The 27431-nt window shown below is 33.2% G+C and overlaps 1 protein-coding gene across 1 annotated transcript; it reads left to right on the forward strand.

Moving 5' to 3' along the window:
* Positions 1-26810, forward strand: LOC126823607 (N-alpha-acetyltransferase 25, NatB auxiliary subunit). The gene is made up of 28 exons (XM_050552534.2): positions 1-132; positions 2778-2863; positions 4104-4242; positions 5688-5884; positions 6430-6535; positions 6662-6742; positions 6879-6990; positions 8268-8354; positions 8731-8906; positions 9230-9342; positions 9801-9863; positions 10288-10423; positions 10982-11071; positions 11363-11473; positions 11777-11846; positions 12369-12468; positions 12810-12857; positions 13159-13262; positions 13653-13705; positions 14059-14131; positions 14653-14695; positions 15914-16114; positions 17044-17173; positions 19284-19340; positions 19623-19708; positions 20413-20523; positions 21905-22054; positions 22441-26810. The coding sequence occupies exons 1-28, from the start codon at positions 78-80 to the stop codon at positions 22561-22563; spliced, it is 2901 nt and encodes a 966-aa protein (XP_050408491.1). The 5' UTR covers positions 1-77; the 3' UTR covers positions 22564-26810.
* The last annotated feature ends 621 nt before the right edge of the window (positions 26811-27431 follow it).

Here is a 27431-nt window from a genome sequence, read left to right on the forward strand (position 1 = left end):
TTACGTCACGTGGTATTGCTATTAATAAACAGCTGATGACGCGAGATTTGTAAAAGCCTGCGAGATCTACTAGCAAAATGGCGTCGCGTAGCCATGTGGATGTCAATGAAAGAAGATTAAGACCGATTTATGGTAAATTTAACACCAAATGACTATTGAAAAACCCTAATTTAGTGCCAACGTTCTGTAAATTAAAAAAGGAGTATCAGGTTACCCCCTAGCATATTGTTAAGAGTTAATGAAATTAGTTTTTTCTTGCAAACACTGACAAAAAAGTATCTGATTTTTTTTTATTTCGACAATTAAATTTGCTTATCATGTTTTTGTAAATGGACTCGAGTGAGATCAAGTCAAGACCTCAACTGTTATGTCTACCAGTTTAATATAGGTTGATGAAGGATAACAGTTGTAATACACATATCTTCGTTTATAAAGCATAACGGTCGTTAGGATTTTACTCTTTTGACAGATCTGTAAAATAAACCCTCTCCATGCGCTCCAGAACTAGAAGCAAAACTTTAAACTAAATTAAATAGTAAATGAAGTTCCAATCGGAACGTTCTCTAGAGGGACAAAGTCCCAGTCCTTCACATTTGTAAAATTGTGCAGGAGCCATAAAAAGCTCCTGCCAATTTCAGAAATGAGAAAACAACCCCCGTAAAAAACTCTTCTTAATTTGCAGGAGTCTTTAATGACTCCTGTGAAGGAATGTTGAGCCTAAGGTGTGTCGGGAGGACCAGGAGCGAAAGCGCACCTTTAATGTGAAGGACTGAAGTCCTTTGACCGCTCCTTTGACCGTTACTTTTCACCACAAAAAAGCTTTTTTTAGCTCTACATATACCGGTTACAAAATAAGATCATCCTTCATCAAAAATTAATATATTTAATCAATAATTTAATACATGAATTACCTATTCCAAAAAAAGGGCGTCTCACTGTTGCATTGTGGGAGATCGGTGAGCAAACTCACTCGTAGACCGCCATTACTTTGCATTGGATTTCTCTGACCAAATTTCGAAAAACGCCGATTTTACGTTAATTGTAGTGATGGGGGATATTTCATATGATGTGATAGAGACACAGATGGTTGATGCACGTAAAGAATACCTCAGAAAGCACATTTTGAAGTATACAGATCGCAAAAAGGTAAAATTAAAACTTCAAAACAAACAGCTGTCAAAACTTAACCATACAACAAGACTAATAATAGTAATTAATATTAAAATATATAAATGAATAATACTGAACGTAATAAACATGGTTTTTATTAAGCATTCTTAATGTACCCTGTGCTATTTATTTCTATGCAACACTGTACACTCACAGTTTGAGTATTGACCTGCTAAATGTGACAGCGATCAGCTGATTGATAGGAAGGTTAAGTTTTGACAGCTGTTTGTTTTGGAGTTTTCATTTTACCTTTTTGCGATCTGTATACTGCAGAATGTGCTTTCTGAGGTATTCTTTACGTGCATCAACCATCTGTGTCTCTATCACATCATATGAAATATCCCCCATCACTAAAATTAACGTAGAATCTGCGTTTTTCGGAATTTGGTCAGAGAAATTCAATGCAAAGTAATGGCGGCCTACGATTGAGTTTGTTCACCGATCTCCCACAATGCAACAGCGACACGCCCTTTTTTTTGGAATGGGTGATTCATGTATACCATAAATGCATAAACAGCAAAATATAAAAGAATGATCAATCATGATCATGCACTACTAAAATTAAAAGTATAATACAATACAGTTAAACAAATCAGCAGATACATTTAATTAAACATTGTTCAATAATAACAACACATGAAAAATAAAAATGACATTTTTGCCAGCTGGCACGTTATGCTGGTGTCATAATATGTGTTTTATGAATTCCTAGTTTCCTGCTATAAATTATATATCTTTTTATCAAGATTGTTGTTATTATGTCATCGGTGGAGATAAGTTTAACTTCATTGCTGTTGTCAGTTGTGAGAGAAGTCGTACTGCCGTTACGGGACTTGTGCTCGTAATGGCAGACAAATTAAAATACAAAAGATGTTCTGAAAATAGTGATACATGTGTATGTATACTGTACTTAAGTTTTGAAGTCAGTGTCACATTATATACAGATGAATTACTTAACCAAAATCTACTTCTCCATTTATATCATGGATGCATGGATTTGTTGATACTTTGTACATGTAGGTGGTAATTAAGAAGAAAGATGTCTCCTTAAACATGTATTGTGCAAGAGCTAAATCTGCCTATTACAGGTCTTTCTTTGGGCCTGAAATGTTGTCTAAATTATTAATTGGACATTGATTAACTTATCCAAGCTATCAATATTTACTGAATTTGAATACATTTTGTGATGGATAATTTATCGTAAAATCGTTAATCGAGATTGTATCATACCAATGTCAGTAATGACGACCTAAACTAGCCTAAATTCAATGGTTAATATCTTGTTCAAAGTGAAGCAATTTGACTGAAATTTTCAGCATGTTTTGTTTTCAATCTCTATTTTTTAACTTTAGCAAGAACTGTCAAATGTCCCTTGAATTTGAAATTTATAGTTAATTTAAAGAGTATTGTTTTTGTTATCTGTATTTTTTTTTTATATCCCTTCCACAAATAATTTAAAGGGGCATATCAACATCCCTAGGTAGTTTAATTACGAGTATCAATGGAAAAGATGAGTTATAAACAATGCTTTAAGATAACCTATAACATTCCTAAATTACAGCTAATACAGCTAAATGTTTGTTTTTTTCTTTCTTCTCTATTTTTAGATAGCTTAGATAATGGTAACAATAAGAAGGCTATTCAAGAAGCTGAAAAGGTTTTAAAGAAACAAAAAGATTTCCAATGTGCTAAGGTAATAAAGAAGAAAATAATTTGAATTTATCTTCTAGATAATAGGTTTAATATCGGAAAAAAAAACATGAATTAAATAACTAAGCTTATACTTTAAATTGCCCTCAAAGGAGAGCAACCATTCACTCACATTAGACATGGTACAAACCAGAATAACTGACAGAGTCTCGTTTAACATGGTGACTAGGGGGCGCCGCCGCCGTGCCCTGCCAAACTGTGCCGTCTACTGAGCCCAAAAGTTGAAGACTGGGCGGCAACATACATACGTTTTGAAAATCGCTGACACGGTTTTTCTCATGTGCCAATACTATATCATGGTGCGTAGGTTTACAAAATCGTCTTTCTGATTGTTTTATGGGTATATTTCTGTCTGTGGGTCTGCTGTTTTGATCTCGATTTTACAGGGTATTAATCAATCCATGGTTTAACAAGATGCCAAAACTAATAGTGTATCAAATCTCCGAAACTATTTTATAAGTGCTCAGAAATCGATGTTTTCGTGGGTCGGGCTGCGTCCGATATTACCGCGCACAACCAAATCCTTGGGCGAGGCTCTGATAACTTATACAAACTTCGTTAACTGGATGCTTGTCTACTTGGCTCCAAATAAAATTTTGGAAGACTGATTCCTTCCTCTCCTCAAATTTTATAATGGTAAAATTGAAATGTCCAAACTTCTGACTAATCAAAACGTGTACAATCTGCACTGCTCAAGTTATTGCCCTTTGTAAATAGGTCAGTGTTTATGAGATATTTGGGTCGCCTGTCCAACCTTGTGGGTTTTCTCCGGGTCCTCTGGTTTCCTCCCACTGCTAAAAACCCCTACGCGCAAACGAATTATTGAAATAAAATTAACCATATGTTAGTCCCGAAATGACCTAGTTTGTGTCGAGTGGACGTTAAACCCCATTTCTCTCTCTCTCTTATGAGATATTTGATATCAACTTGCCATGTGTTGAACTAGTCATATAGAGTTCGACATTCTGTGACACATATTTTTCACTGTAATTGCTCTTTTCAGAGAAGCTTTAAAGCTTCTGACAAATTTGCTGAGATTGTTCAAAAGGTTTTGAGGGAGAACTGCTAAAACATACTGGTTTTTATTAAGTGATAAGTTTATGCTGGAGAAATTTTCTGTTTTTGGAAAGTTCATGCAACTTGCAATTGGCTGCTATTGTATTATGTTGGATGTAATTTTTCATGCCTGGTCCAATAATTACCTATCTTATTTATTTTCTTAGGTTTTAAAAGCCTTGGCTTTATTAAGATTGAATCGTCATGAAGAAAGCTCTGTTATTTTACAAGAGGTTCATGCCCAACACCCCACAGAAGATTCAACATTACAGGCTATGTCTATTTGCTATAGAGAAGTACATAAATGTAAGTCTGTATATTTCAAGTGTATTTCAACTTTTAAGCAGTGACTTAACATAGTAGCTGCATTTAAAGATACTTTCCCCGCGTACAAACTGTGTGATTTGATGATATATTTGGACTAAAAACATGTTCAAACTAATTAATCTATCAAAAATTTGATTAAAATCCCTCTCAAAACATTGAATTCGAATTAGCAGCATTTTTCCCTGCGTACAAATTGTGTGATTTGATGAAATATTTGGACTAAAAAAATGTTCAAACTAATTAACCTATTAAAAATTTGCCCTCTCATAACATTGAATTCATTGGGAGATACTGCAAACTATAAATAAACTGTTGTTGGATGCCATGCCATGTCAGTCGGCTCAATTCATTGAGGGAGGGTCCATTTTTTTAGAATGTATTTTTCGTTACTTACCCTCTATTTATCATACATATTGAGGCCTAAGTAAATTCTTAATTGTTTTCTGTTAACTACTTTTTCTGAGGTCTTTTGTACATTTTTTTAGAATGTATTTTTCTTTACTTACCCTCCATTTATCATACATATTGAGGCCTAAGTAAATTCTTAATTGTTTTCTGTTAACTACTTTTTCTGAGGTCTTTTGTACATTGACACCCCTCAATGTTCCCAAAACTGCCTAATCATTTGATAAAGAAATAACAAGCGCTCCCTCAGTCAAGCTAGCACACAATAAGCCGGCAGACAACAGTCGGGTTGCCAGTTAGTGATACCCTGACATTTTTGCCCAGTGCTTGCCCCATTGGTTTTTTTCGGATTATCCAGTATTTTTCTAGTAAGATTGGGCATCTATACTTCCATATACAGTAGAATCTGTATTAAGCAGCCACTCAAGGGAATTGTCATGACTTGTCGCTTAACGGGAGTGACCTCTTAATAAAATCACAGTGTTTGTTAATGCTGACATCAAGTAAATTATTACGCTTGGATGCATTGGGAGCAAACATCAATACTTGCATCAGTAGATTTGGCCGTCGATGAAACTTTCTTAGAACAAAAATTCTCAGATATATCTTCTGTAAACATTTCATTTTGTACCATCATTGATACTAATGTATAATTGTGATGTATTCAATTCAATAATATTTATCCATTTTTGTGAACGCTTACAAGGAATTGTCGCTGAATAGGATTGGCTGCTCATACAGATTCTACTGTATACCAAATTTGCCATACTTTTATTGGAAATAACCGCCTGATAAATACTTTCAGGACAATGTATCTTTAACATGTATGGTCAATTATTTCTTAGTACCAGTACCTCAAGTGTTACGAAACATTATCAACCCAATGAAATTAATGTCATAATCATTGTATATAGATAATACAGGTCATTTTATCATGTTGTTCAGATTTTAATTTGAATCTGTACAAATTAAATCAACACAGAACCATTTGTCTGATACTCTAAAACTTTACTTTTCAGTGGATCTTATAGCAGATTTGTATCAGAATGCTTTCAGTGGTAAACCTGATAATGAAGATATATTGTCAGCCCTATTTATGGCACATGTACGTCTCGGTGATTATAAAAAACAACAGCAAACAGCCATGCAATTACACAAACTCAAACCACATAAGAACCCATATTATTTCTGGGCTGTTATGAGTATAGTCATGCAGGTAAGATAATTAATGACGACATATCAGATATATAAGGGGTTAGTTATGTTTTTGTGAAAGTCTTTTAGAAATCAAATCTTTGACTGGTCCTAAAAAATAAACGAAGCTCTTTGGTACATTTTTTAGAAAATACAGACTTCCAATTTTCTTAGATGTCATGGTGATAAGTTCCGCACTGTTTTCAATTGACTAGATACCCATGTCTACATGCTTGCCTAAGTAACGGTGGTAAATGATCATCACGATTATCATATTACTCATGCAGTCAATAGATTTACTTAAATGTGGTTATGTAACCCTTTTAAGCAAATTCCAGCCATTGTTTCAGGCAATCTACATGTATTTGGGTTTTTTTTTTGTACATTTGATATGTATAGTTTACTTAGACTCACTTTATCAACAGCTTCTTTAAATGGATCATGTATTGACAATAATATTAACAGTTTTGTCGTGGTTTTTGACTGATAATGCAGTGGAGTCAGGTTTTTCATATAATCATTCTGTATGATCGCGAAATGAATTTGATTGTGGATTATTTTTTTTAGGCTCATACCTCACCAGATAAAAAATTATCAGAAAAAATGTACCTACCATTAGCTGAGAGAATGACAGAAAAATATATTAAAGATGATAATATTGAAGCTGAAGCAGGTACGGTATATCAAACAAGTCTCCAGATTGGACATTTCGATAAAACTGAAAACTGAAATAATTCTTCGGTAATGTCGATGATATTGGTTTAACTTTGAGTGAATTATTTTTTCTGTTCCTTTTCAGAGGTGATGCTATATCTAATTATTTTGGAATTGTTAGGCAAATGGCAAGAAGCTGTTAATCTTTTGGAAGGTCCCCTAGGAGGTATGGTTAAATTATAAGTTTTTCCCCTTAATTTTTATGGTTGATGAATGTTGAAGCTAAAATTATTCCTGGTAAAATCATAAAGTCATTTGATTTTGTGTTTTTATGTAATAATAGATTGTGGGCTTTTTTTCAGGAAAGTTTGTAAGTGAATTTAATTTAAAGGATATAAAACTAGCCGAGTTATATAGTAAGTTAGAGAACTGGTCTAAAGCTAATATCATCTATAAAAGATTACTTCAATACAGGTACAGAATTTAATCTTATGTACTATTCTACATGCCCCATTATCTGCAGGTTTTCCTTTGTGAATTATTATATGTGACCCGTGCTGGAAAACTGTGTCGCAATAGTTTATTTTCTTGATTATCAAAGAAGCAGTCACAAGATTGAATTAAAATAAGGATTTGCGTGTACAATAGTCTATTTTTATTTTCAAGTACCGTACCGATATCAAAATATGAATTCCTGATAGACTGATAGAATGATAGAAATTTCAATTTCATTTGTAAGAAATGCTTATGTTCACTTTCATGCATTTAGGCGGCGGTGTAATGACACAAATAATGTCAGACTCTATCAGTAAGATTTTCTTCGAAAAGAAAATTATTGGCTATTTGGTTTCCATTTATATTAGGGTCTATAAATTATTTTTTTTTTAAGACTAAACGAGGTATCAAATAATCACCGCTTGTATTGATTATTTGGAATAATGATTTGTCAACGGCCTTATCATTGGTAATTATCAATCATCTAATCATTAATCTGTGACAATTGATTAGTATTACACAATGACACGATCCGAGACTTGCATGTACCCCAAAAAAATTATTGCCAAAAACAAATTTCTATCGTCAGCTTGAGCCTTGAGACAGCCATGATACCATAATACATGATATTTTTCTTCAGGTATATATGATCAATTGTATTAAACTATGATAATATTTACTCATTTTTAAAGATATTTCACACTAATCTATAATGTTCAGAAATAGAATGGAATAAATTGTCTGTAGGACTTTTAAATTCCATAATGTATGTTATTAAGAGAGCATTAGTAAATATTTATCTGAAACTACTGAAAAACTGAAGTTTATTTGGGTTACCACTCACCCATAAAATAATGTTTATGTTGTTAAAAAGTATCCCAGGGCTTCAGATAGTTCACAAGATTGGGATAAGAGTTTGCAAGAGTCATTCACCAGAATTAACCAGTTTTACTTTCTATAATATATGTGATCTGCTCCTACAAAATCAGGCTCTTGGCCATTTTTATAAAAATAGAGCTGGCAGCATATTTGAATAGTCCACACCCAAGACTTTCAAAAAATGCAATTCTTTTTAAATTTGTGTTATCATCTGGAGTTGAGTTCGGCTCATTCACAACAACAAGAATGCATACAGTTTATGCTTTTGTGCCCGTAGTACAAAATGAAGTTGTGCGACCTTTGCCTAGTTTCGTGTGAGCGGGTCACATATGTAGGACTTCTCCTTTGATTGTATCTTGTTTGTTTTTGTATTTCAGTCCTGATCACTGGCAATATTGGTTAGATTATTTAAAGTCTGCTCTAGCTCTCATAGAGTCTAATGATCAAATAGAAAATCAAAATGGGTAAGATTTATTTAGAGGAATTTTAATATGAGGCACTTGTAAAATTATATGCTGTGTTTTGTCATAGTTTGTAAATTGGTTAGGTGCTAATGGTAAAAGAATACGACTGCTTTGATCTAAGTAAAAAAAGTTAAATTTGATGCATCGGTAGAATTGCTTGTATCTGTTTGGTTAATTGTTTGGCACATTTACAGAATTTATATCAGAGATCTGCAGTTAGTTCTTTTTGTTCAAATAGTCATTTTTGTTGACCGTCTAATTTAACAATGAGGGTATGGCTGTTCGATACTTGTATGTGTAATATTTTACAAATTGATCGGACCCAGGACCTATTCCAAATTACCTTCCATAATTTGGTTTTAAATTTTGTTTACAGAAAGGACGAAAATGAAGAAACGGCTGATGATTCTGTTGAAAAGATTTTAGAATTAATTGAAGAATTATCTACCAAAGGTTGTAGTCCAGACCATTATAATCGAGGGCCATTCTTAGCTAGAATAAAACTAATTAGTTTATTAGAGAAAAAAGACCCAGAAAAAAGTCAAGATGTGGGTAAGTTAGAATCTCATTTCTGATTTGAACTGATTACTTTGAAATAAAAAGGAATTGGAATAGTTACTCCCCTACCGAAGGGTGATATAGGTTTGTTCTGTCTATCTTCCAAATTCTCGGAACAAATAAAAAGAGATAAGTGAATGAATCCTGTGATGTAGTGAATCAAATATATTTTTCATCAGATTCAAAGTGGTCGACATACTGTCAGAACTACAATTATGGCTTGTTTTTGTTTTGATATTATGCTTCTGTTTATAGTCTATTATCTAAATGTATCTTAACTGAAATGCCAAAAAAACCCAAAAAAACTCTTTTTCCAGGTTCTACTTTGCAATTGTTAATAGAACATTTTGAGAGATTTGGTGATCGTTCTTGTTGTTTTGGTGATTTTACTTTGTTTTTAGATCAACTTACCGATTCTCAAAAACTTCAGGTAATAATTACATCTGTCATTATATACAGCCATATCCTAGTCTCTACATATATAACTAGTTAGTCTTCATCAAGTATTGTTGTTTTGATCCATGCTTGTAGGTGACAAAAAGTTAGGTTACCTGCCTAACCTTATGCTAAAGAGTCCTACATGTAAACAAATTACTTAGTTAAACAGATGTTAACTTCAAAGGCTGGAAATCAAAATTGCATTTTTCTCAGTCAGTACTGAAGCAGCTTAGCTCGGATGAATTTAAAGATTATTAAAAACATAATACAACTAGATTAAAACGAAATAAAGAAAAGTCAGTGGCATTATGTCTGTGATAATTAAAGTGTTTAGTCATACTATCTAAAATTTTGGTTGATGAAAGAGTAAATTATCTCATATTAGACGTTTTATGTTATTCTTGAAGTAGGAATGATCAGTGCAGGAGTTATTTTTCTGAATTATTTCAGTTTTTCAACAGTATTAAAGAGTCAATTCCTCTAAATGGAAAACCCAAAGAGCATGCACAGGATGTAAGTATCATTTAAAACCTTATGTCTTAATTAACAGATTTTGAAATCCGTAATGAATATGTATTTTAAACATTTACAGCTTCATACTTTGCAACTGGATAATCTAGTCTTTTCTTCTAATTGAGTCAGAGTATAAGCAGTAAGCAAGATGATTCACAACTAACTCAAAAGTAGGGCAAGGCTCCAATTAAGCTGAATATTTCTTTTATCAGAAATTGATAGTAAAAATATAATGTTCAAAAAGAATATAACTAAACTACAATTTCTTGATCATATTCAGACTTTAATATTGGGTTTAATATATCATTTGTTTATATCACAATGCTAGTTTAATATATCATTTGTTTATATCACAATGCTAGTTTAATATATCATTTGTTTATATCACAAGGCTAGTTTAATATATTATTTGTTTATATTACAGGTTAAGTTATTACAGAGACATCTAATAGTGTTACAAGTAGAGAGATATTTAGGTTATTTAGATCCCCTACCTATACCAGATAAATTAACATTAATACATGATCTTATAGATAGATATAGACAAGGTTTACAACTTAGTAAGTACACTTTTCTTTACATAATTTAAAATGGTTTTAGTTCTTGCTGTGATTTAACAGGACTACCTTGGAGTTTTATGAGTTGTCAGTTGGTACAATGGAACTTGATCTGTTTCAAGGGTGAAAATGGGATAACATATCAGATTTTTGACATTGCTATATTTATTGTTACTTATATAATTATTGATAATTGCATGATTTTCCTAGATCTGTATACATGTATCAACATGGTTGTGTGTATTCATTTTGATTTTTTCTTATCATCATTGTGTCTACTTTTATATTTCGGTGTAAAAAAGTGCACTTGTCTTTGGGATGATGTTTACCTTGTGGCAAATGCTGTAGTATTTGCATAATAGCAGTTACAGCAAAAGTATGAAATACTAATTTTTGGATCATAAGTCAGTGTGTCGGGTCAAAGGTCAGCCCATTGAGTCAAAGGTCAGTAGTGGGTCAAAGGTCAATAATAGGTCAAAGGTTATTTGCATAATTACTTAATTATGTCTTTATATTTTAAATCTAGTCATATATTTATATACTTCTATATGTTGTTTACAGGTCAAGATTTATTAATAACAGATTTACAGCATAGTGATAATTATCTTCTATTAGCTGTTCATTTATTGGTGGATTTATGGCGGGAAACTAGTAAGTATGTTTTTGTTGGGTAATTTGTAGGTGTTGTTTTGTTCACAGTATTTTTACTGTGTTTCATGTTTTGTCAGTCACAGGTCAACTGAGTATGAAACAGACTCAATCACTGTGGCTGAGATAGTTCCTCACAATTTTACAGTTTGATTTCCACTTGTCAGTGGTACAGGATGAAGGAAAATCATCCTGTTTACTGGATGAGATGAAAAAATCGAACTCCCATGTATGCTATTGGAATAGTGTGGCTGTATTATAACAATAGAACAATCTTTGTTTTTTTCCTTGTAGATAAAGATGAATATATCTGGCAAGCTCAGGTTCAGTTAGAACAGTGTATTAAAAAGAGCCCTTCAAACTTCCAAGCTAAATTAATTTTAATTCGTCTCTATTGTACTATGGGTAGGTAATTATTAATATTCACTTAGAACCGTTTACTATTAAGTTTAGAAGAAAAACATTAAGTTAATTAATGTCTAATTAATAATTTAGATAACATTTCAGGCCTAATGAAAGACCTGCAATAGGCAGATTTAGCTCTTGCATAATGTATGTTTAAAAGGTCATTGTTGTGAGCTAGTTTTAATTCCAATCTCAAATCTTTTCAAATGTTGTTTCTATGACTGCTGATTATTGTGTGGAACATACTGCTTTATTAACGTTTGTATTATTATTGTTAACACGGTTATTGTTTGATGTTTTCAGGTGTATTTGGACCATGTCCATCCTTATATGACAGTATAGAAATTAAACATATAATGAATGATTCTTTAGGGTAGGTATTAGTCACTGATACAGGTATTTATTTTGATATCCTTGGCACAGTTTATTTATAAAATTTGTAACATTCCCATAAATTTTTATTTGTCATTACCACTAATACCAGTGCATAATTATTTTTTTGTTTTTGCACTATGATTAAGTGGCCTTCATATATCTCAGAAGGTACCTGTTCATTACAGTCATGCTGCCTGAATAGGAAAAAATTGCCCAGTTTCCTTGTCTGAAGGTTTCAATTCAAAATATGATCGCTAGGTTTGCTCAACAGGTTATGTAACTCATTTTAAGAATTTCATTGTTTAGTTATGTGACTAATGATCATGGCGATCAGTTTGCACAGTAACTTTGTAAAGTATATAGGTATCCACTCATTTGAGATATTCAAACTTTCTGTTCTTTTTAAATTAGGAATGGTTTTTGAGAAAAAAATTTTTTTTCGTAAATGGACTGTGTTAGTAGACCTATTTTATTTGAATATATTGTTATATATATTGTGTATTTTATTTATTTTTTACAGACATATAGTATTTAATCATGTAGCTAGATTAGGGCATTTTGTGGCAGCATGTGCAATGTACGGTACTATGTTACGTTTCTTTACTGTTAACCATAAAGAGGTGGGTTTCTTTTATTTTGGTTTAATTAATTTATTGTCCATTTTGATATCTAATGATTGTTGGTATTATCAGAGTATTATATTCTATGTTAGGGATGATTTAAAAGGCCAGATTAGTCTTGATTTACATGTTTGTTGTTCTAAAATCGGATTACATTCAATTTCTATTTAAATAAAATAAGTTAGATTAGTTCAGGAGTCAGCTGAGAAAAATGCTGTTTTGTACATATATTTATAATTGTTGAAATATCGCTGAATGTTTGATGTTGTAAATATGAAATATGATATTAATTAAGAACAATATTGTATGTACATCTGTCAACTAATCATATGATATTTCAGACAACAGAATACCTCATTTCATCTTATAAATATGGCTCCTTCAGTAAGGTAGGTATTCCTGGCGACATTCCTAAAAGTTCTAAACGATGGAAAAATATTTACCAATCCTAGTTGAGTGAATGGAGAGGCACCATAATGAGCTATAAATATACAAGAAGCTAACAATCATTATACTAGCTAAAATGAGTCATATTAATCCGGTCTCCTGTAGTTTGCAATGTATTCCTAATTTAATTAAAAGAAGTTACTATTCATCCATGTATAGTTGGATTTTATGATTAGTTTCACTATCAAATGAATTAAATTATTAATATTGTTATATCTCTTATGCTCATTTATATTCTTGTAGATATATGAATTTGTAAAGTTTCGAGAAAGATTGCAGAATTCTTTACAGTTTGCTAGTGCTACAGCGGAACGTTTATTACTTGATCTCATCTTTGAAACAAATAGGTAAGATTTACCCAAATATCAGATTATAAAGTTGGATCAAATCACTTGTTAAAGATATGATATGAATTTTTTAAAAGTTTGCTGGGAGACCAAGATACAAGTAAAACCGATTAAAATGCAATACGACCAGATTCTACATACCTCATGTTATGTGGATAATCGGCGAGAATCCAATCTAAAGAGCGGTTTCAGTCTACACCTCGAGCCAAAAAACAAAACACCGAAACACATTTTGATGAATATTGAAAATGCTTTTGATGTTTTCTTTTTAAATTACATCTAAATAATGTGCAGAAATTGTGTAGAATGTGGTTGTGTGTGTATACTAGGTATTTATAATAACTTCATTGATCGTATACGGTTTGTACTTATTTTTTTTTTTATTTTCAGTCATTCAGTTACGGAACAAATGATAATATATATGGAAATTAGTCCTGAAGATGGTAAGGATTATTAATATTTTCTTCAAACACAATTTCTCTACTACAGGATGACTACAGACATGCATTGTGTTTGGGTGGAAGATTTATTGATTTCACACTGCCATTTCTAATTTCTTAGACCATCAGTCAACTACTGAAAATAACTCATCCACAGTGTGGTCGCCCCCGTCCTTCAGATGAACCTATCTTTATCCATGAACAGTGTTTTGTTTTTATCATCTATATTACTGTCCAAGGAATATATTTTGACTTTTGTTTTTGTTAAATTTGAATATCAAAAATGATTATTGTTAGCCCCTTGGTTTTATGTAATGCAATATGTGTGTGTAAAGAATATGTACTGTTCATTTCAGATAAAACTAATTTTGATGAACTAAGAGATAATCGTGATTATAAAGTAATGCTCAACTGGGATAATCCCTCAAAGTAAGTATTTATTCAAAATTACAGTTTGAGTTTTTTAAATGTCCTAGATTAGCTTTAAGATACTTTCCCACAAAAGTATTTATTGGGTTGTTTTTTTCCAGTAGAAGTATGTCATCTTTGGTATATACAAATACAATGTTTTTGAGAAGGATTTGAAGCAAAATTTTGATAGATTAAAAATTAGTTTGAATATGTTCTAGTCCAAATATATCATCAAATCACCCAGTTTGTACGCGGGAAGGTATGAGCAGATTTTAAGCGAGTTACTTTAATCCATTTTGGGAGACCGGTTTTCGAAAAGAAACATTTAACTATTTAATGAAATAGTAGACATTGGGTAGTGTTCACAATTTTCACACCTCCTGTCAAATTTTTATAAACCATAGCCTTGAAACAAAACAAGATGTCTCTATGAGAATATCAAAGATACTAGTTCTTTGTATAAAAAATGTAACTTTTAGGGGACACCCTCATCTTATGTGATTGTTTTGTTAGTATTATACATTTTTATGTTTTTACAGATTCAATGTAGAAGAATTACAAGACAAATCTTTTGAAGAAGAGGTTGGTATTAATATGTAGGACTACTTTTACAATACTAATAGTTTGGTTTAGTTACTTTTGACTGTCAATATTACAAATGTGACTGATGGCAGCTGTCTTACATTAGCTAAATGTCTTTGATTTAGATCAAAGTAAAGTGTCTAATTGGGTTAATCTGATGTCCTAATTTGATTACTGTTAAATTTGAGCTTACTGTACTGGTAGAATTCAAAATCTGTTGAATTTATCTGGCTTTATCTATAGACGTAAAATTTTCAGTGAAGACAGATGCAGTGGACATCATACGGGATCGATACGATATGTCGGATTAAGCAGAATGTCGGAATACTCAGTTTTCTCAAATCCGGAAGTATTTTTGTAACTTCGACAACCGGAAGTATTATTATTATAATGTAGCTTCGAATCCCCAGAACGTTATTCCCTTCAAAAATGATAAACCTTTCTGTACATTTAAAATTTTATTACATTCATTTTTAGTTCATTTAACATGCGTAGGCATTTTGAATAGGTCATGTCTGTCGTTAATTTATCTTTTTCATCGTCTTCAGTTGATCGCACACTTGTCTTTGGTGTCACGTGTTTATTGATAATCTGTCGTTCTATGTCCAGGTCATCGTCACACGGTTCTGATAGATCCGCAGGGTGAACAACCTTAAGTATTCAGGTTCAATCGGCATGCGCAACGAATGTTGCCAACAGGTGCTAGGAATATTTTTACGACTGAATAATTCGTGGGTATTCTTGAGTATTTGTCATAACTGTCTTACAAGTGATTATAAAATTATCAAAATAATCAAGAAAGACCTGTGCGAGCGAGTTTTAATCTCACCGGTGATTGCTTGTTAACCTTTTGTGGCTTCACACACCGATTGAAGGCCAGATTATACAGTGTTGATTCAATGGAAATCATGTGACGGGACGACTGATGTCGTAATTCGGAATATTCAGAGTACTGATTACTCATAGATTATTTTATTGAAATAATATGGAATTAAATCGGGACATGAAAATGATGTCGGATTTCAAAGAGTGCCTGAGTATTCAGAGGTCGGATGTGACAGAGTCCACTGTACATAACAAATCAACATATTATTATAAACCCTTTTTTGTTATACCTAATTCGAAAAGGTCTAAGTTTGGGAGTTCTCCTGAAGTACAATTCTCAACATATTTTTCATTATGTATAACTTGCATTTCCTGGATTTTGTTCATTTTCAGAAATGTTGGTTACGTGTGCGGAATTATTTACTAAGGATATTAGCAGCAGCAGTTTTGATTGGTCAGGAAGCTGGAACAGATGGTAAAATGAATGGTGTGACAGAAATAGAAAAGGAACCTATGACACAGACATTACAAGAACTTTCTGCTAAACTAGAGAATCATATAGATGATTGTGTTATGTATAAAGAACAATATCAGGTATATATTGTCATCATTGTTGACTTTTGGATTTAATCAAGAACCTTCTAGTTTATTCAGTACCTCCGTTTGAACTTGGCAGGGGTGATGACTACAAGACTGAAATGAAATGGGGTTTAACGTGACTACAAGACTGAAAATAGGGTTTATTCATTGATGGCATGAAATTACAGATCTGATGAATTAATTGATAGTGCACGTAATTTGAAGTAGACTAGATCTATTGGCTGACCATTGGCAGTGTTAGAACAGATCCCTATTGATCAAAGTTTGCATGTTTTTATCTCCAAGTTGTCCCTGTCCCTAGCATCTTTTACATTTTCTACATTTTCTAAGACTTCTTTTTACATCGAAACATGTTATTACCATTTTGCTACCCTTCACAATGCTGTTGTTAATTACCTAACAACACCAATCTGATTTAAATACAGATCTATATTTCGTTTCGTTTTGTTTTTTTTTATACTTTCGATGGCCTACACTACTTGAAGATCTGACAAGTTGTACTCGAAGGTTGTGTCAGGGTTCGTACAAGCGACTTTCGACCCTATGACGTCAAACATTGATTAATCAATCAGCATTGGCATTTCTAGTGCTTTACCCACAGTTCCTTGCATGGCATGCCAAGAAGTTTTTGTAACAGACTGTTTCATTGGCTTATCCCTCACTTCAACCAAAACGCTGGTAATATAACAACTCTTCCATATCCTAGTGTAGGAAAGACTTTGAACTATAAAAAACGAAACGAAAAAGGATCTTTGTGTTAATCAGATTGTAACAACACTATATATTTGAATTAGATAATAAGAAAACATTGTCCGAGCATGCATAACACATGAGGTGTGGATAATACATATGAACTGTAATTCAGACTTAAATGGTAGAAATGAAAAACAATGGGAAATTGTTAATTGTTTCTTTTATTTCAGGTACCGTATGTGTTACAAGCTCCATTTAGAACTCGACTATGTTACTACCTCATAAATGACCATCATAGAGTACTAATAGAGATGGTGGATGCTGTTTTATATACACATAAATTACAACAAAATAATCTAGGTAAATTAAAATAACCAGCTTGTTATAATATCTTTAAGCCATTGTTAATACCACAATATTAGTGTTGATTATAGCAATTTTATTCCTTCAGACAAAACACCACCATCAACCGCATATCCATTCGCACTTTCCGGTCACTCGATTCCATTCCGTGGCACATACTCTCCCAAATAACTCACTTTACATCATAGACATTAATGATTTACGTTACATCATAGGCAATACTTAAACATCAACACAGATAATTATTAACAGCCATAAGATTACTGAGGATATTTCAACTTTTTTTTTTCCACTTGTCAGTGGATGTAGAACAGAGGACCTTGTCAGTGGGTGTAGAATTTGAAGTGTAGGTGAAAAATGAAATGAAATGGGGTTTACTGTCCCGCTGTTCTGCTCCGACTGGACTAATGAAGACGGGTATAAGCCATACAGTTTGCTATGAGGGAAATTTTGCACAGACAGCGGTGCTACGGCCTACTCTTATATCAAATTCCAACTGTCAAGGGATCTTTTGAGTGCACCCCAATGTGTACATGGGACCTCCGTTTTTCGTCCCATCTGGATGACTAGACAGTTGTCCTTGTCAGTACCTCTGTCCTGCATCACTGACAAAGGGAACCACACTGGAAAATCTCAGCCAATGCAGGTATCGAACACCCAACCTCCAGGCTAGCGCCCCAGTGTCTTACGCAGTTAGCCACCATGACCCCTGAAGAGTAGGTGGAAACTTCGCTGTCTGAGCATGGCGTATTAACCTAGTTGGTGCAGAAAACCAAATAAAAAACCCAAACGACAAATAAAATTCTCAAAAGATTAAATAATTTATTATTTTTCACTATAAAAGATGATACGATGTTATATTTGCACTTTATTATAAGACAGGGCAAGTCACTTGCTATAGGCAACATAGGTACATCTATATATATATATTTGAGACTGTCGTTTGTCTGTCTGTCTGTTCGGGGATGGCGGCTACACTAGGTCTGCCCCGAGTCTGAAATTTGGGGTATAGGGGTAGCTCGGATCGGGGAGGAACATAGGCCAGGTGGCGTTAGTCTACCACTTCTGGTTTCGGAGTTATGACCCCCGAGCGACCAAGGTCTGTTTGGGGTTGGCGGCTACACTAGGTCTGTCCTGAGTCTGAAATTTGGGGTATAGGGGTAACTCGGACCGGGGAGTAACATAGGCCAGGTGGCGTTAGTCTACCACTTCCGGTTTCGGAGTTATGACCCCCGAGCGAAATCTGTCTGTTCGGGGTTGGCGGCTACATCTGCCCCGATTCTGAAATTTGGGGTATAGGGGTAGCTCGGACCGAGGAGTAACATAGACCAGGTGGCGTTAGTCTACCACTTCCGGTTTCAGAGTTATGACCCCCGAGCGAAGTCTGTCTGTTCGGGGTTGGCGGCTACACTAGGTCTGCCCCGAGTCTGAAATTTTGGGTATAGGGGTAGCTCGGACCGGGGAGTAGCATAGGCCAGGTGGCGTTAGTCTAACACTTCCAGTTTTGGAGTTATGACCCCCGAGCGAAGCCTGGTATCCTGCTAGTAGAATATAAATCATCATGCCATGATTGTAGTACAACAGAAAATATGATTACATACAAGAAACACAATTAATAGGAACACACAAGCTTGCGTCTATAGTAAGTTCGGGGGGACTGCACCACACATAATTTACACAAAACAAATCTACGGACAAGACACAATATGCAGAAATCACAAACAAACGTATATATCAAATTAAGTGAATGGATCCGGGGGCTAGCTGTAAGCATCCACTGTGCTGTACAGTCCATCATCCAATTTTGCTTTTATTTACATCTGTGTTAAATTGTGACCTCTAAATCACAGCTTGTGCCGGCTCTACAACATTCGAAGGACCTTCAGTTGAGGAATGTAGCAAAAGTTATCATGTCCCGTTTTGTAGATGGTACCTGTTAAGTTGATATTAAAATTGAAAAAAATTCAAATAGCTTTAGACATAAAACATTAATTTCATTGCACAAATACTGTCAACTAAAATTTATACTATTTCAACAAATAGATACATTGGTTACTTGATAAAAGAATGCAACTGTTTTATCACACATTATTTTGATCTTTTACAGAACTGAATGATGTTGAAGAAGACAGAATCAAGTCTGCTATACCTAAATTAGTTGCTGGTAAATATCTATTAGTATATTCTAAATATATTACAGAAAATAACTTATTACTCATGGCTAAATGAGATTAGTAATAGTACCTTTAGTACCGACAATAATTTTGAGTTTGGTTCACCTTATCTTATGATGTCCGATTGGGTATATTCGCAGTCAGACTTTGACCAATCCACATAGAATATGTACGACATGTGAATGAAACAGAATCCCATATAGAAATATGTTTTTTTTCACCTTATTTAGTTTATCATCTTGTATCAGTTAATAAAGGATAATCTATTACAGCACTAGTGAATACAGTTGAAATATCAGATAATGGAAGCACCAATCTCAGTTCTTCAGTTATAGAAAATTTAGTTCTTTGTGCAGAGGTTAGTAAAGTCGAGGTTTCTGAAAGTATGATATATATATATATATATATGTGTTTTAAGATTTTTTCCCTCTCTAAAATCGAGATCCTAAATATATGTAACTATTGATTTGAAAATATAATCAGATAATAGTATGTTTGTTGTTAGAAACTGTAGTCCTTGTGAGATATTTCCAGACAGCCATTCAATTTATCATCATTAGGTCCTGTCACTGAGCTAAGTTGCGTGGTTTCAATCCCATGCTTGTACGTGACAACCTCATGTTTTTTCTCTGGGTCCTCTGGGTTGTTCACTGCTAAAGACCTCTATGAGTAAATGAATTATTGAAATAAAATTGAACCCTATATTAGTACTGAAATGACCTAGTTTGTATTGAGTGGATGTGAAACAAACCCCTTTTCTCTCTCTCACAATTTATCTTGACATGTCACTCTAATTGTAAGTCAGGGAGTGAATGACATGCTACAGTAGTGGAATTATATTAAGTGGCTGCACTGACATTTACTGTGTAATTTACTTTGTTAATTTATTTAGGTCCAATCATGTAATTGTGTCTATAATTTCTATTTTTCCTGATCGTTAGAAATATACTTTCAGGTAAAGATAAGTATTGTGTGTTGAAATAATAACCTAATTATGTTCAAAGGAAAACATCTTTAAAGAAAATTAAACGAAGTCCTAATATAGATACTCTTCTATTGCAGACATTTTCATTTACAATCATATTAGCAGGGGTGTGCAATAGATTTCTTAAGCCATTGAAAATTGCACAAACAAAGAAATTGAAGAAAAAGAAAAGTCCATTAACAGAACTTGTAAGTATTTTATTTAAATAATTCATCTGAATTTGCTATGATGAATTTTAGCTATAAAACTGATGTATTAATAGACAATGCAATTGACAGAGCCAAACTATTCTATAAAACTTAAAGGAGCTAAATCACTAATATTTGGGACCTAGAAATTGACCCGAATGGGTTGCAACGCATATAATAATGTAATCTGACTGTATATGAACTGATTTACATTCAATTGTTTCCGTTTTGACTCAAATTTCAAATCAGTTAGGTCCAGCGAAATATGGCATGAGTCTCAATCGAATAGAAATTTCTAGCGTCTGTTTATTCCAGTCTATTGCGCATGCTCTCCAGATAAGTTATGGCGTCGCCGTATGACTTGAGTTGTAGAATATGTCTAGCCTCGCTCTTTCTGGTCATTTGTTACAAATGACGATGAAATGCACTATGGTACACGATTCGTGTACCAATGGTAAAATGTTTATTTTGTCTTAAATATTGGATATCAGAAGCCTACCTTTTCCTGGTAAGATAACAACATCAATGTTGATTTGAATTGACAAATAATTTGTGTTTTCAACGTGTAAGACTTTGGATGATATTGAGTTAGACTTCGCTACTTTAAAGAACAATAGCATACACTCAGTAAGCAATTAGTAAGGTCCAAAATGTCAAATGAAATGAAATGAAATGAAATGAAATGAAATGAAATGAAATGGGGTTTAACGTCCTACTGTTCTAAAACCTATACTGGGCTAATGAAGACGGGCTTACGCCATACAGTGTGCTATGAGGGAAATTTTGCCCGGGCAGCGGCACTATCGCCTACTCTTATATCGAATTCCAACTGCCAAGGGATCTTTTATGTGCATTCCAATGTATACACGGGACCTCGATTTTTTATCTCATCCGAAGGACTAGACAGCTGTCCTTGTCAGGCCCTCTGTTCTGCACCACTGACAAGGGGAATCCACGTCCGAAAATCCAGATGAACTGTCTCGGCCAATGCAGGGATCGAACACCTGACCTCCAAAAGGAATTTGAGCTGTCCCTTTTCAATGAGCTTATAGTTTTGGATAGTATAAGAATAGTCTGAGTCATGCATGACACTCATCCTCATGCATTAACCACATCATGTGTAATACTTACACAAATATATTCAAATAGGTATTCAATACGTTATTCAATGTCAGTTAAAACTAAAGGACTTTGATCTGTTTCTTACTTCTGAAATATTAAATAACATTTGAACTATTAAATCAACGAGTATTCAAATATAACCAAACTGATCAAGGAAAATAGATTGATTTGAAATATTTATAGTTTCTAGAAATCTGAAAATGTTTCAAAACATCCAATGATTTTAGTATTTAGGAATATGTTCTTTCTTCTTTTTTAGCTACCAACATTTGAAAATTTTAATGAATTATTAAAATGTTTAGAAAAGGGTGTAGCATGTCTTCATCTTGCCTGTAAACAGATAAATCCGGGTTATTTAGAGCTTGATATGTCGAAACTTAATCTCTCTCAACCACTCACAGATCATGCAGTAAGTTCATAAATCCACATTGTCAAATGTCCTTATATTTAATGTTGCTTTATGCTACAGAACATATTCTGTGATTGGTCAATTCTCCACAACATTGACTATAATTCAAACCGTCACTGAAAAACAATTTTTAGAATTGATCCTTTACCAATAATCCAATGATAGTATGGTTGGGATGGCAAAATGTGCCAGCAACCTTTTAGTGGTGTAAAAATATGGTTGGTATATTGCAACATGCCCTGTCTTTATATACAAACGACTACCAGAAAAAACACTTTCACCTTCAGTTCACTCCTTGAAGATCAGTATGTAATGTTAAGCTTAAAGCAGAATGTTTATGATATAAGAAAATTAATATTTAGTAATCATTTGCTCTTTACTTCCAGGATGATGCTATTTATGAATCTGAAATGTGGAAAAAGGTGGAGAAAAGCTACGAACAAGCTGCACAGGAAATTTCAGAACTTTTGCATAATAAACTTCAGTACCTCCATACCTTAAGGTTATGATGAGATGAACTTTGAACCTTGAATAATGTCTATATAGTGTATATATAGTCACCTACTGTATTATAAGAACAACATCAACATGGTGCAGTCATGTGAACGAAATCCAACATTGTGTGTGTGTATTTATCCTTCAAATGACAATCGGCTATATGGCTAAAAAAAACAACCTTGTCTTGTGAATCCAGAACGTTCTGAATTGAGAGAATTGCAATCAATTGAAAATAATTCAGTTCAGTCATAGTTTCACTAGTCCCGATAACTGACATACTGTTTGTAGAATCGTGATGTAAACAAATACAGCATAGTTTCAGCTGTCATGATTGGTTAAATATTGCTGGTTTGAGCTTTGTTGTTCAAAGTCCTCTTTTTCTCTCATTTGTTACTATTCGTGAGATTGTGAGAATTTTACTTACAGAACATTCAATGGAGTATCCCCAGTGTTCTAGCTGAGGTGAAGTCTAGCTGATTAGAAGGTTAATTTAAGTTAATTTGTGAGAGTTATAAAATAGGAATAGACTGTACTGAACAGATAATACAGTTACGAGATCTAAAAATATACGTTTCATATAATTATCATTAAATTTATAAGAGCAATAGTTGATCTTTTTTAAATGCTAAATATAAATGTGGATTTAATCCAAATCTTCAATTTATTGTTTTGTTTCTGTTCTAAAAACAATCACTGTTTTGATACCAAATAATGCATTTTGTTTTTAAAATATCAAATCATCTTAAAATGCCAGTGTTGGGCTAAAATTCGTTTTTGGGGTGAGTTAGTTGAACCTGTTGGGTTACAGTTACTCCTTATTATATTTTGGAATTAATCTGATCTCATATCTTGGGCTTTTTAAATTTTATTACAAATCTGAACTAATTTTATGTTCTTTGTAACAAGATGATTTGAATTTTGTAAACTCTTTGAAAATAAGACTAACATTTAATTGGGACAATTCTATTAATATTTTCATTACAATATATTCAGATGGTCAGTCCATTAACATCTAAGAATATGTATAAGAGAAGTATATTCTGGGTCTGTGACACCATTATAGGCTAATAATACCTTTGACAGTATTTTCCATATCACGATTTTGATTGGTAGGTTGATCTGGAAACAACTAATCACAATCTGCATATCACTGAACACTCCTTGTAAGGATATCTATCTTCATTAGCCTAGTTGGTACAATAAAGTAGGATGTTAAACCCATTTTATTTCCTATAAGGAAATGTTAAAATAAAGTGGAAGGTATAATTTTAGACAATTTAACAACACCTGACCGACAAGACGAGATGATGATATTTATGTAAGTTTATAACATGATGTAATATGACCTGTGCCTGTTGAACATTGTGATAATTTTATAACCTATAGATGTAATAGCTGTTAGATATAATATAGTTTGTGTGTATTTATAATTAATTAACTGTATTATAAAATATTCCAGTTTCCAGTCTACAACCAAAAAATGCAAAACACATACTTTACTCGTTTATAATCTATACTGTTCATAATACAGGTTTTTTTTAGTCATCATTATCACAAATTGAAATGCTTGATTTCATCATTAAATATATTATTTTGAAATAATCTATTTATATAAATGTATTGTGTTAATCTCTTAGTGTCATTTTTCATACGCCCACATTGTCATCCGGACAATTCTTGTAAATAATCTACAGGTTAGTTTTTGAGAGATTCTAACTTGGTGTGATTGTTGGACTAGGTGTAAAGAATCAAACATTAATTTTATGTTGGAGTATTTTAGAGACATTTTGTTTTTGAACTTCGATGTTTGACCAGTCAAAATTCAGTCACTCATTGATGATTCACCTATACTAAGACCATGCTGTTTTTAATATAATGGTAAACAGTATGGTCTGTCCATCATTAAAAAAACCCAGCATCCATATCTATCATCACCTGATTTAAATAGTCATTTTGTTATGGGAAGTTTAGATAATGCTAGTAATTACGATACATAAATTCTCCAGAGTTAAAGATTTCTGAGATCTTCATCTCTGCTTAGCTGCTTTGCTTATGTATTCATCAAGTCATCACAAATTTTTTTGTAAGATTTATTTCAGTTATCACTTTTTGTTGTGTTGAGGATACTAGCATTATTGAATCTCATTTCAGTATGTTGGGCATTCTTTATAATAGCAGAAATTATTGACAAAGAGAGTGTTAAAGTTGCTATAGTGTAGGTATACATAGTTATGCTGGCACATGACTAGACAAAATCAACTATCCGTGATGTGTGATTCATAAAATTGAAGGTCTCAAATCTACAGTTAGTTTTCAGACTAAAAATTGTGCAATGAAAATTAAAATGAAGTCTCTAGTAAACCGGTTTGTGTTTCATCCCAGGTTTGTCTTTGTGCTTATATGGGGGGGGGGCGGCGAATGGTTAGCATGTGCGTGCTGTATCTTAAGGTCCGTCATTGGTATGGTTTCGATTCCCTGGTTGTACATGACAAGGAGTAGGGTCACCTGTCCAACCCTGTGGGTTTTCCCGGGGTTCTCCAGTTTCCTCCCACTGCTAAAGACCTGTATGTGCAAGTGAATTATTGAAATAAAGTTGAACCATGTGTTAGTCCCGAAATGACCTAGTTTGTGTCGAGTGGAGTTAAACCCCATTTCTCTCTCTGTGCTTATACGAAATATTAACTTAGGTGAACAGCCAAAAGGTGTTCGAATTAGATTTCGAACTGTTGTGTTCTAATTTATTTGGAAGGAATTATGGCCAGATGGGTTATTCATTGCCCTCTTAACTTTGAGTCATTCAGTTATAAAATAAAGTTGAGTTGCTGTTGTTCAGGGATTTCATGACTACCGAATAGGTTAAAGACCTCAATAGTCCAATTAATAAATTATAGTCTATTTCTGTATAAAACGAACGCTACCTGCAATACCTCTCTTTTGTCTATAATAAGTGGCTTCATGTAATGTTTACATCAGTAAGATATTTACCACTAATTATTGTATAGTTTCGAGGAGTGTTATGGTTGACAATACTACTGATTGGCGGGATAACTAAACAATACTTTATTTAAGGCGTTTTTATCGACCACTGATTAGCCAAAGTGATTTGCATTCAATCAAATTTTCATCTTTAATCTTCATCTAATTCAAATTGGTTGCCCTAATCAACGAATTTATCGACACCGATTTCCGAAGCGATTACACCAAATCACTTCAGGGTGCGATTTGATCGGGTGATCACGTGTTTTTTTCAACTGTGTCCAGCCACAACAATTGATTACAGCTAATCAGAGCATTTAACGAACTCGCCAAAGTAATTTGAAATCGACTATACTGTCACATGACATCTCCACTAAATTCAAATCGATTTGGCAAGTCGATAAAAAAGCCTTTAATTATATAATTGTCTGGGATATATCACCCTGTTGGAAACAGATTCATAAATAATGATTATGTAAGATTTAGAGTGGTTGTATTTCAAATATATGCTAAATGAATATATTGAAAATTTCACCCAAATTACTTTATTCTGAGCAAATTAGGCACTGTCTGAAGTTTTGACAAGCTGTGGCATAGATTGTTTATTATCGTAACGATATTTGTTATTCTAGACTTGGCCTCGCTTTGTCATTTTTAAATTAAATCTTGAAATGGTGACTATTTTCACCACCCGATGTTCTAGAGAATTGATTATAATAATTTATATAAGATCTGAAACAAAAATAATGACCTGCAATAGGCTCTTACATAATGCATTTTTAAATTAAGCTATATGACCTGATATCACCCTGGTGGAAATGATGTTAAAGCTATATGACACATCATATTGAAATTAATCCAATTAGTAAAAGCCCATGTTAAGTGCATTCATTTCTTGTTTTCAAGTTCGAAATTCTTGGATGCATTTTATTAATACTAATGACCTAAAGATAATTGATAGAATTTATTTTGGCCTAAAGCAGATCAATATTTTTTGTCTAGTTTACTATTTGCAATAAAATTGTAAAAGCCAAGTTTGTTTGCATGTCAGTGTTAATCTAGGTGTGAGGTTTGGAGTGATTTATTTAAATAGTAGTGTTTTATATGAATGAGAAAGATATAGCCATGTTGTATATATTTCTATCATAATAATTAATGCCATTAAGAACAGCTTGGTATAATTTTATGATTTTGTAAATATGTCATCATTGAATGTGCTAAATATTGTATTATAAAACAACTGAAATACATTTTTACTTGTCATAAATGGCTGTTTTTGTTATTATTGGATCATATAGTCTGTTCCATCCCAGCTGTTTCTTGTCCCGTCCAAACAACTAGATACTATTCCTTGCCAGGCCCTCTGTCTTCCACCACATACAATGGGACAGCAAGCCGTAAAATCCAGAGGATCTTTATCAAGATCGAACTCATGATCTCCAGGTGCCAGCACCTTACTAAGTGAGCTGTATAGAAATGACAACAGTTGAGTGACACATCTTCCTCTTTTGTCATTGTGAATCACCATGGTTACTGTACACTTGCCTTTCTAGTATACTTTAATTCCTCCTAGTGTATTCACTATACATTCAGGAAAGTCTTGCTGATTATTTGTGTAGAATGTTGTCATTCTATGGATATGAATTCGGTGGTAAAAACACTCTCTTAAAGTCATAGACATCTTAGTGACAATTATTTGATCAATTTCGTAATTTATACAAAAATATCAGTCTTTTACATGTTAAGCACTACCGGTTTACCTGATGTTGCATGGATATAGGCCTAAGCTGAAAGAAGTATAACTCCGAAAGTGGTATTGCAAGGTCACGGGCCTAAAACTCCATGGCTTGAGCTGTTTTTATACCCCAACTTTCAGCCTCACACTAGTGACTCACAGCAGTCC

Source organism: Patella vulgata, chromosome 6 (assembly GCF_932274485.2).
Source record: "Patella vulgata chromosome 6, xgPatVulg1.2, whole genome shotgun sequence".
NCBI classification, from domain to species: Eukaryota; Metazoa; Mollusca; class Gastropoda; family Patellidae; genus Patella; species Patella vulgata.